Consider the following 12,500-nt stretch of genomic DNA (forward strand, 5'->3'; position numbering starts at 1 on the left):
CCAAATACAACACCTTCGTGCTGTACGCCTCACTTTTGTGCTCAGGTCACGTGCCGTTTAATTCTCACAGTTGCGCCATAGATCGTCAAAAAAGATTCCAAACTCTGTTTTACTGGCAGATTTGTCCTCCCTAAGATGTACACTGAAAGATTCAAACTGTGATTTGTTCCCAGTGCTACTTACTGTATAAGGTTGTGTTATGATACTACTGGTTATGATAATACTGGTTGTCTGCCTGACCAGACTGTTTAACATATTTTGTCTCATTGTCTGTGTATACAGTACAGTAAATGTATTTATATAGCTGAATTTATTGCTGGTACTTAATGTTTGAATTTGATGAATTTAATGTTGGTACTCTACCTTTTTTCCTGGCCTGTGTTAACCTTGTCCAAGTTGTTCTGTATTATACAGTATGTTGTCTGTGATTGTATCAGTGTCCTGCTGGGATTAATATACTAGTACTACTAGTACTATTAACTACTACTACTACTACTAATACTAATACTTCTACCTTTCTACTACTACCACTGCACTATCTCTTTATCTGTCTGCAAAGCAGACTGTCTAGTCATTCTGACCCATAGCAACAGACCATCTGACCTTAGCAGCAGACATTCTGAATCTCACCGTAGCAACAGACAGCTTCTCCTGCTCCAGGCCAAGTGCTGTGCTGTCATGGTAACCGGGAGAAGAAAAAAAAAGATGTCAGTTGAGTTTACTGCAAGGTGAATTTGAAAGGATGGAGTTTTCTGTTGCTTGTCTACCACAAGTGATCTCAGCTCTTATATAGCTTACAATATTGATCAAGTTCAGTTTGTATTGCACTAGCTGGGAAATAATATTTGTTTTAAATATTGTTTTCCTCTGGTGTTCTGTTGTGGTTTTGTTATGAGATACCGTAGAATAGATGTTAAAACTGTAACAAAGCTGGCACACATCAATGTACACACTACCTGGGTGTGTCACACACACGCACGCACGCACGCACGCACGCACGCACGCACGCACGCACGCACGCACGCACGCACGCACGCACGCACGCACGCACGCACGCACGCACGCACGCACTCACTCACTCACTCACTCACTCACTCACACACACACACACACACACACACACACACACACACACACACACACACACACACACACACACACACACACACACACACACACACACACACACACACACACACACACACACACACACACACACACGAACACAGATGCACACATATGTACACTTGAACACAGATAAACAGTCCCATACACACACACACACACACATGCACATACTCACACATACACAGTAACAGGGAGAGATTTGCAGCCAGGAAGTAGATCAAAAGCAGGAAAGGCAGAGCGAGGGAGGGGGAGAGGAAGGAGAGAGAATAGAGGGATATTCCCTGGGGGGGAGTCCCCCCTCCCCCTAACAGGAGAGAGGGATAAGTGAGGGCGAGAGTGAGAGTAGGAGGGCCTGGCACTACAGGGAATAAACTAAACACCTACTTGCTTTTGGAAATGGGCGGACCTTATGAACAAATGAATGAAGCAATGATACTGGTGCTAACAATAAGGTTTCATGGTTCCATATTGATAATAATATGTTTTGATTGCTAAGAGCTATTGGTATTGATTGTACAGCGACAATGCATGATGTGACCATTATTATGAAACGCTTGCATGGACCATGGCACAGCAAAAAAAGGCAGATTCGGGATTTTATTTTTGGAGCATAACAAACCAAATGAACTGTTGGCTTTTTTTCATTTCTATCTTGACACAACTGAGATGTGACTTACTACTCATTTCTATGAAGATACTCCTGTTGTTTTGCACAATGCAGACGTATATCTACTGCTCTGCTTTTGGTATTGCTACACTATAATGCTAGCTGCCACCAAAGTGTCAAGTCAACCTCCTCTTAAACACTCATGAATTATCACAAGCAGATGTCATTTGTCGTCTGTTGGCAGCGGCCCGCCATTCCTTCTCTCCTCTTCCCTGTTCATTCCGTCCCAATCTCTATTTGTTGTTTCTTAGTCCTCACAGGAATACACTCACTCCTGCGGATGTGAGCAGTACAGTACTGCTATCTACACTGCTCACATCTGCAGCAGTGTCTTTCCTCAGTGACTTGTTGAGCTCCTGCTGTGACATCAGAGGAGATGCTAATAACAGGCAAACAGGAAGAGGACTATCAGACAAGTATGGATCAAACAGAGAATCACACTCACACACACAGACAGACACACGAACGCATGCACGCTCGCGCACACAAACAGACACACAGACAAACGTACGCTCGCTCACGTGCACACCCACACCCACACCCACGCACCCACACCCACGCACACACACAATGCGCACACACACACACACGCATACGCACACACACACACACACACACACACACGCACACATGGCTGTAACTTGGCTGGGTCCCTGGTTCTCACTCCAGTAGAGAAGAGAGCTCATTAAAATGTACGAGGCAATCCCTCTTGGTTCTGTCCTGTTGTGCCTCTCAGTCCCTCTCCATTTTTCAACAGTCCTCGCCTCTCTCTCTCTCTCTCTCTCTCTCTCTCTCTCTCTCTCTCTTGCTCTCTTTCGCCACTCCCCTCATATTCATTTGACAGTAAATGCCAATTTCCAGGTGCTTTGCAACCGTATGTTCACATGTACTGTATGTTAATACAAAGGCATTTCTGAACCTTTTCAAGGTTTGTGCACTTGTTAGTGATTGGATATGCAGGGCATGAGATAGAACACGCAAACGTTTATACTATGTGTGCATGTGTGTGTGTGTGTGTGTGTGTGTGTGTGTGTGTGTGTGTGTGTGTGTGTGTGTGTGTGTGTGTGTGTGTGTGTGTGTGTGTGTGTGTGTGTGTGTGTGTGTGTGTGTGTGTGTGTGTGTGTGTATGTGTTTTGGGGGGGATGGTGGCTCTGCTGTAATGAATGGTTGCCGGGTAGAACAGGAGGCGAGAGGGAGGAATTTGTTAATTATGAATGGAGCGCTTCTCTCTGGACTTCGCCAGCCCACTGTGTGTATGTAACGTTTATAGGTGTGTGTGTGTGTGTGTGTGTGTGCGTGCGTGCGTTTGTGCGTGTGTGCGTGCATCCCGTGCCAGCGTGCGAGCGAGCGTGCGAGCGAGCGTGCAAGCTTGCGTGCGTGCGTCTGTTTCTGTGTCTGTTCTCATTGTGTACCACATATGTGGGTGTATGATCACCGTCTAATCCTGGGCGTACATGTGATAGAGTAGCCGTTTCACAAAAAATGGGGTTATCACCCCCTCCCCAAAAAGTGTACAAATGGGACCAACTGGCCCTGCAAGGGTCGATTTGGTTTGTATTAATGCTTTAATTAATTTGTATTAACACACTGTGTGTGTGTGTGTGTGTGTGTGTGTGTGTGTGTGTGTGTGTGTGTGTGTGTGTGTGTGTGTGTGTGTGTGTGTGTGTACAGTGTACATTACATTCATACATGCTTACATTTGAATCAGTAAGGAGAATACAATACGATACCAGTGTGGTCCAGGGACCCTCTGGGTTCCATATGGACCCTTACAGGTCTGTAACTCTTTATGGGTCCTTGAAATGAAATGCTTTGAGAACAACTGAGCTAGACCTTAGCTCCAGGCGAGACTACAATGATGTCCTGTATGGCTTTGTCCTGTATCCTTTACTCCTACTTACTGCTCCCTGCCGGACACCTCATATGACCTCCCTGTCCTCTCCCTTTAATCACCTCTGCTTATCTAATGCCTGAAATGGCTTACGGTAAAGGGAGATAATTGCCTTCTTTGTAGATTATTTCAACGATAGCTCCCTTTTAATGAGATTCCTGCTCACAAAGGAAAGTAACTGGTTACTGGTATGAATGCAAACCTAAGTGTAGCCCCGGAACTGGCAGAATTATACCCATGTATCATTGAATGAACAGCCATAGGCAAGCAGACCTGATGTAAATTCAGGTATAATTGTTTGTTTGGGCAGTATGATAGAGATGGTTACATGTGTATGTATTGTTTTGGTGCAGGTAAGATCAGGGTTAGGATCTGCATGGGAGGGCGATTAGCCAATGAGATTGCGTAACTGCAACTTCCTGGATTTGGAGCGTGTAGAACTTGGGTGCCGGTTCAGGAGCCATGAGCTAACAATTGTTATCTATCTGAAGATCGTTACAGATAAATGATCCATATTGTAAAGGACTGAATTACAATGATGATGATGATGATTATTATTTTCATCATTATTGCTATTATTTTCCTGGATTTTATGCAACACATATAGTTTTGGATTACAAGCCTTCATGCTTTCTTGCCGGTTGGGCTTTAGCATGTAAGCCAGTGTAAGCTTCCATGATAAACAATTTTTTTCTTAAAAAAGAAAAAGGAAATAAATCCCATTTGGCTGCTATTTAATCAGTAATCCCAGCATGCACATTCCAGTGTTGACAGTGATTAGGCTACACTCTGCACATGTATGTACGCCCACCTGCACTGTAAATCCCTTGATGTACACACGGTGCCAACTAGGTTATAAAGCCAGTGACATGGAGCTCCAATCACATTTCCCTGTACGCGTTCTACCTATCATTGCTGTCGGGCAGAAACCTTGTATCTCCATATCTCCATAATTAAACTATTTTTTGGGGTAAATTAATGTTGTGAAAATCGCAAATCTACAATCTCTCAACTTGTATTCTTTAGTGTCTCCGCCAGGCCGAAAGGCATGGCGAGCGAGTATGTTTTTCCCCCTGTCCGTCCGTCCGTGTGTCCATGTGTGCACATTCACACTATGTTGAGGAACAAATGCCTTCCTTTTAACTTTGGCCTGTTATAGCGTATGTTTTTAACAAAATGCCTCAAATCATGAATGCAGTCAGTGTCCGATTGTCGTGAAAGGCCTAAGAAGAAATGGCACCCTTTTCACGTTGGCCTATTATAGCGCCACCAGGAGGCCACAATAGCCTACCTGACCTGACGGAGACCTGTGCTCCGAGGAGCACTTTTCTAGTTTGGGAAATGTCTTTTAAGCGAAAGCTGCTAGGTCTGTGTGTTTTATACATTTTTAACCAATCAAATGAATGAACAAGAGTTTGTGACTAAATAACTACATTTGATCCATTGGAACAGGGGTCCTTATCTCATTTCCTGAAAAGTAGTGGTTTTGGACATGCTTTAGGTTTATGTCCGACAGCGACACTATGCAGCTGCGGAGTCGCTGCTTCCTAACAGGGGCCGACGCGAGCACCTTGTTTGGAAGAGAGAAGCGTCTGCCTCTCTTTAACACTAGGGTCAAGATTTTCCACATAGACCTCCACTGCTTAAAATAGACACATGTTTATAGTTGCAGGTTAGCCTCTAACAGATCCAGGTCTCTATGCTCTTTGTCATCCTATACGTCTCTCACTTCATCATTGTGCCAAACACACGCACACACACACGCACGCACGCACGCACGCACGCACGCACGCACGCACGCACGCACACACACACACACACACAGTGGTGGAAAAAGTACTCAAATGTTTTACTAAAGTAAAAGTATCAATACTGCAATGTATAAAGTAGTCTGTTACAAGTAAAAGTCTGGAATTCTAAATTTACTTGAGTAAAAGTACAAAAGTATTGGTATCACAATGTACTTAAAGTACCAAAAGTAAAAATACTAAAATGTTTGCAGTTACTTTACACCACACGCACACACACACAGCGACATACTGTAAGTCTACACATTCAGCACATGTCTTTATTTGGATGAGGACAGGCGTGTGTAGCGTGTCCAATGCAAATGTAAATATTGGCCTAATGTAAAGAGACATGTGGTGTGAGTAGTACTTCATCTGTCTCACATTTTACTAGTGCTTTCATGGAGGACAAACCTTGTACTATAAATATTAATCACAGCTTTGTATGGTTAACACAAAAAGCAAAGCAATGTGGAGGAAATCAAAGCAATTTTTGGGCTTACCGTGTTTTGGTAACCCCCAGAGTGTGTGTGTGTGTGTGTGTGTGTGTGTGTGTGTGTGTGTGTGTGTGTGTGTGTGTGTGTGTGTGTGTGTGTGTGTGTGTGTGTGTGTGTGTGTGTGTGTGTGTGTGTGTGTGTGTGTGTGTGTGTGTGTGTGTGTGTGTGTGTGTGTGTGTGTGTGTGTGTGTGTGTGTGAGAGAGAGAGAAAGAGAGAGAGAGAGAGAGAGAGAGAGAGAGAGCATTTATTTCATCATCTGAACATTTTTGTTTTTGTGTCTTGTCTAGGAGCAACCAGAGACATTGGCTCAGCTCTGACCAGGATGTGCATGAGACATCGCAGCATTGAGGCCAAGCTACGCCACTTCACCAAGTAAGACACCTCCACGACCCCCCCCCTCCCTCTCTCCCCTCTTTCTCTCCTCTCTCTACTCAATCCTCCCTTCCTGCCCTTCAATCCTTTTGGTCTTACCTGCCTCCTTACCACCTTCCTTTCCTTTCCTTCCTCCTTCCTTCTTCCCTTTTCCCCGTCCTACCCTCGGTCAATTGTTCCTTCTATCAGTCTGTCTGTTTGCTTAAAACAGTCCGCAAGACTTCATTGCTGAGTATGATTTCTCAGAAAGCATCAAATGGAAAACCTCAAGTCTGTGTTTTCCATGTAAATCTAACCTTTTGTTTGGGTCTGGTCTATGGTGAGAAGAACATTCGGTGAGTTTTTTGGCTTGCTCATTCTGTGAGCTAAATGAATACAGCTACCAGTGTGCAATACAGCCCACACTGGAAACCTCACAAAGGCTCTGTTTTCACCCATTGTTTTTGTTTGACGTGAATTTCCATGGCCCTCTAATGACTTTTCCATGGCACAAGCTGTTACATCGATAATGTGATTGTAATGACGACGATGATGATGATGATGATGATAATGATGATCTATGACCACGGTAATGATAGGGCTGTCTTTGAAGACCGAGTCAATCTAAAGCACTTTACATTTCCTCACTCATGAATTGGTATGAATTTGTGTGTGTGTGTGTGTGTGTGTGTGTGTGTGTGTGTGTGTGTGTGTGTGTGTGTGTGTGTGTGTGTGTGTGCTAGATACTAAAATAGCAAAGTGGAACGGCACTTGCAGAGAAATGTATATAATGGTGTCGTTCCAGAAATATAGCTGCTTTAATTCCTGTGCGGTCAGTAGGACAGGGAAGTCTGTTTGTCTGTCCAGGAAGACTCAGTAGGACACTCTGTCTTTATAGGCTTTTTAGTGTGAAATAAATAAACATAGGAGACCATGGCATGAGAGTATACAAATGTAACCACATGGACCCGTAAAGGCTCTGACAGATAGAAAGCATCAATGACGCGTGTGACATGATACCACTAATTCACATCAAAGTTTGGATCATATTCGTCTAATTTGCCGTCATATAGAACAGGCTTCATAGTTCTATGACAAAGTATATACTGTGTAGATATTACGAGCTCTCTACTTTTGCACGCCACCATTGTACAACGCAGTATAGTACAGGGCATAAGTGGTTATGACTAATCCATTGAGTCGATTTGTTGATTTATACAATTTCTTGTAAAAACCTGCTTCCCAATTATTCGATTAACCTACATTAGCAAGATTAAATCTGTTAGAGCAAGGGTTCCCGAACTTCCCAAACTTTTCAGGCCGCGACCCCCCAAAATAATCATATTTGAACAGCCCACCCCACCCTGACAAGCACTTGGAATTGTAGGCAGTATACATTTAGTTTGACTAGGTTCCACAGATACACGTCGTGAGCTTGTAGATCGGCTATTTTTACAACGTTTGCCTCTTTTTTATACGTAATATTTGACAATTTGGTATTAGAAAGGTAGAAACGTGCAGATACCCTGTATACACTTTTACTGCATGTTGGTTTGTTTACCATTGAGTGAGAAAACAATGTTGCACGTTAAGATAATCATCTGGGGACCCCCCAAAATAATTTGAGGACCCCCAGGTCCCGACCCCCAGTTTGGGAACCACTGTGTTTGAGGTTCTAAATGTCAGTGTCGATATATTTTCGTCAATTGCCCAGCCCTTACCGGGAGGCATTACATCCGTACATACATCCATACATACTTCCGCCCGCACGTACGCCCATCACAACCTTGTGAACGTGATGTTTAGAAGTAGATTGTCAAAGGTCAAGGTCACTGTCAGCTCACAAAACACATCTTCATATTAAAATTTGCTTAAGGGAGGACTGGCCGGGCCGGTGGACCACGTTGTCACCTAATATGCAAATTGCAATACAAGTGAACTGATGCAGGGTTGGATCATTGTGTTTTGGTGGTCCCTGCGAGTGTGACAACACTTGGAAATAGAACTGAGCTCTGAAAGATGTGTCAAAAACGGTTGACTACAGCCATGAAAAACAATGGGTGCATTTCATGACGTGAGCATCTGACACATTTTATGTGTCAGGGCCTTAAAGCTCCAATTGGTTACATTAGTACACTGTACAACGGTAAAGGGGTTACAAATGGATACATTAACAGAGGATTTTACTGTATTTTTCCTGCATGCACACGTCTCTCTTTCTTTCTCTCTCTCTCTCTCTCTCTCTCTCTCTCTCTCTCTCTCTCTCTCTCTCTCTCTCAGTGCTCTGATGGAGAGCCTCATCACTCCACTCCAGGACAGGATTGAGGACTGGAAGAAAACGGCTAACCAGCTGGACAAGGATCATGCCAAAGGTTAATACCCCCACCTCCACTCACACACACATACATACAGTATACACGTACTGTACAAGACTCAGTAGTGTGTGTGCGTGCGTGCGTGCGTGCGTGCGTGCGTGCGTGCGTGCGTGCGTGCGTGCGTGCGTGCGTGCGTGCGTGCGTGCGTGCGTGCATTTGTACACAGACTGACACAACAATTCTAATGTAGGAAAGCAGTCACTTGATGCTTTATGGTCCAAGAGCCAAACAAAAGCAGTCCATCTCACAACCCACCATCATGTCAACCTAGGCCTATAAGCAGTCATAGCACATGTATGGGTCATATTTATAATGACCCCTACTCATAATATTTGCAGTATATTCTATGACAATCCCCGATTACAGTGGAGTTATCTGTCCAGTCTGGACATATTTTCAGCACTGATCATTATTTCAGTGCAGGTATGGATGTTTATGTCCTTGCTCAGTGGCACACCGTCAGTAATGGCTGGGAAGTGGGAACACTTGTGGACCGAAACTCACTGATCATCATTTGCCCCCAGTCTAATGAACATGGTGCTTGACTAAGCAGCACGATATCCAGTACTAGTAAAACAAGCTTCACTCCTAGTAATATACAGAGATACCATTCATATGATCTGCTATTGATTTTCAGCATGACCTTAAATCAAGGTTAGCATCGCTGTGAGTGTTCACTGGTGCCACTAATGTTTAGTGATGTCACCTATCATTGAAATCTTTGTCTCGTTCCGGCGTCGGTTCAGTAGCGAGGCCTGTGCGAGTGTTCTTAAGGAAATCGATGTGGGAACTGGGAAACATTGAGTGCATGTAACTCTAGCCAAATATCAATAAGTAGAATGTGAGCGTTTTAGTTCCTGTTGCTGAAGTCAGCCCCGTCTCTCCCTCTGCTCTCCAGAGTACAAGAGGTCACGCCATGAGATCAAGAAGAAATCATCTGACACCATGAAATTACAGAAGAAAGCACGCAAAGGTACATTCCTCTCTCTCTCTCTCTCGCTCTCTCTCTCTCTCTCTCTCTCTCTCTCTCTCTCTCTCTCTCTCTCTCCCCCTCTCTCTCTCTCTCTCTCTCTCTCTCTCTCTCTCTCTCTCTCTCTCTCTCTCTCTCTCTCTCTCGCTTTCTTTCCCTCTTTCTCTCTCTGTTTTCTACCAACCTAAGTCCTCCTTCCTCCTAGGTTCACGCAGTTCTCTGTCTGGCCAACCAGTGACAGCATTTCTAGGAAGATCAAGTTTAATGATCAAAGCATTTGGCCTCATGACCATTCTGAGAGCTATCATCTCCATAGCCATGCTGTTCATGCTATTTATCAATGTGTACAGCCAGTGTGAGACACACAGTACCTACTGTAGGCATCAGTGAAACGGATCAATATGTGCATGGTTGTTGGAGAGGATCCTGGTTTCACATCATCGCAGGTACTGCATGAAAAAAAGAAGCACAGTTGAAATCACATGGATTGTGTCGCTGAGGCAGACATTCACACGCAGCAAAAACATATATAAAAACATGCAAAAAAAAAATCACATACACTCACAAACTATTCAAAGCTCAGTCAAAGTATGTGATGTAGAATCCTACCGCCATCTGGTGGCAACAACCGGTACAGCAAGTATTCCCCCATTCGTCCTCAGACACTTCACTCAGTGATGTAGCGACCAATAATTAGTGGTGCTTCCTTTTTGAAGTAGTTGCTGGGCAGATTTAACAATTTTGGGTCTTGAGGATAGGGTTCTGAACACATTTATCGTTGCATTTCTTTTAGAATGCCTTTTATTATCATGTACGCTGCCAAATGTTGAAAACTGGGTACAGTAGGTAAATAAAAGTGACTACGCCTTCAATTACACTTTGATATACGGTAAATGTCCCAAGAAATCCTGAACATTAACCCTTTGTGCTCTGAATGTACTGGTTTGCTCACTGTATTATTATTATATATTTATATAATCATAGGTTTAAACAGGAGATATTCTGTTCCCATTTGAGTGCAACCCTAATAGTCCGAGACTTAATGACCCGCAGTGTGTCACAGTGTGTCTCACTGACACATACTGTATGTATACAGGTGTCTGTCACAGGGATGTTTATTGCTGGTTTCAGTTTTGGTTGCAATGTTATTTTGCGCTAACAGTCTGCACTGTGGCTGTCTTGTGATGGCTTTCTTATACTAACCTGAACAGTTTTGCTATTCCTGCTCTCTCTCTCTCTCTCTCTCTCTCTCTCTCTCTCTCTCTCTCTCTCTCTCTCTCTCTCTCTCTCTCTCTCTCTCTCTCTCTCTCTCTCTCTACCCCTCGCCCTATAACGTTTTTCCTTTTTTTTCCCTTTTGGTATCCCTATCTCTCAATTCATCTGTCTCCTTCTCCCTCCTTCTCCCTCTTTATCTCTGTCTCACCTCCTCTATCTCTCTCTGTCTCTCTTTCTTGCTTTCTCTCTCTGTTTCTCTCTCTGTTTCTCTGTTTCTCTCTCTCTCTCTCTCTCTCTCTCTCCCTGCCCTGCCCTCTGTGTCTGTTATATCTGTCACCTGCTATAGAGATCCAGGGTAAGTATCAGCTTATTGCGCCTTTTCCCACCCCACACTCAGCCACCTTTCTCTCTTTATTTCTTACTTTTGACATCATTGTTGTTTGAGTGTTTGGCCATTCGAGTCTTCTTTCTATTTCTATAGAATTCCCCTCCTATAGCTGCACCATTGTATTCTGTATTCTTTTCTCGAACATCATTGATCTTTGGATTGGTGATCGCAAAAACAACAACAAACAAAATACACAAAGCTCAAATAGCTGAATCAGTGCATGTGTCGTTTACTAAAAGATAGATAAAATACAGATACATTTACAACTATGGTGTGTCTTTTGGCACGCTGTATTTGCGTGCACAGCACAACTGTTTTCACTCCGTCTCTCGGTATGACATCAGACTATAGTGTCAACTTCCACATTTTGTTTATCTCTCCGAGTTTGCGAACATGCAGCCTCGACAATGCATGATGATGTAAACATCTCAGACCAATTTACTCGTGTTCCATGACTCCTGCATGATTCCTAGAGCTGCTCTGGATGCAGACATTGCAGGCTCTTTCCACTCGCACGCCAACTCCCTCCCCCGCCTACTTTCTTTCTCTCTCACTTTCTCTTGTTGTTTTCCCCCTAGTATCTTTTGTTGAGGACATCTTCGGTGCCCGTTGTTGCATGCTGTAACACTGCAAATAGCTTTACAATGCTTTTATTGTATTTTCAGGATTTTCTAACTATCGTTGTAGTTTGAACTCAGACTCTGTACACATGTACTGTATGTGCATCTTTGTCTGTCTCACATAGTTACCAGTTTCATATTAGTCACGGTATGATCAAGTGTTTGGACGGCAGAACTTTTAGTTTTATGTTTTGGCTCCAAAAACTCCATTCATTTGAATGTGAAACAACGTAGCTATACCAAAGCAAAACTACCATGTTTATGTGGCAGTGTTTTCATTTGAGAACATCGTTGCAGGCAAAGCTACCAGGCCAAAATGTCAAAGGAAGGGGTCATTGTCCAAATACTTTTCCAGAGGGTGTGGTCTTTTGTTCATTCTCTTTCTCATGGTGTAAAGCAATGGTTGAAATGTTGGGTTATGGGTAAACGGGGGGACTCATAGCACCATGTTGATTTCTGCTCTTTATTTCTGTCTTCCCCTCTTATTTTTGTGACTCTGCCCCAATTTGCATTTCCATACGACCCCTTTCACACGCACACGCACACGCACACGCACACGCACACGCACACGCACACACACACACACACACACACACACACACACACACAC

At 43.7% G+C, this 12,500-nt stretch overlaps 1 protein-coding gene across 3 annotated transcripts in view; it reads left to right on the forward strand.

Annotated features, from left to right (window-relative positions):
- The window catches only part of mtss1lb (MTSS I-BAR domain containing 2b), a 79,850-nt gene that overhangs the window by 54,410 nt on the left and 12,940 nt on the right, over positions 1–12,500 (forward strand). For all 3 annotated transcript variants that reach the window (XM_084057024.1, XM_084057025.1, XM_084057026.1), the window contains exons 4-6: positions 6,259–6,343; positions 8,603–8,694; positions 9,596–9,670. In XM_084057024.1, coding sequence (XP_083913150.1) covers positions 6,259–6,343; positions 8,603–8,694; positions 9,596–9,670 — 252 coding nt within the window. The remainder of the gene's footprint in view (positions 1–6,258; positions 6,344–8,602; positions 8,695–9,595; positions 9,671–12,500) is intronic.

Source organism: Gymnoscopelus microlampas (genome assembly GCF_963454915.1).
Source record: "Gymnoscopelus microlampas genome assembly, chromosome: 1".
Lineage (NCBI taxonomy): Eukaryota > Metazoa > Chordata > Actinopteri > Myctophiformes > Myctophidae > Gymnoscopelus > Gymnoscopelus microlampas.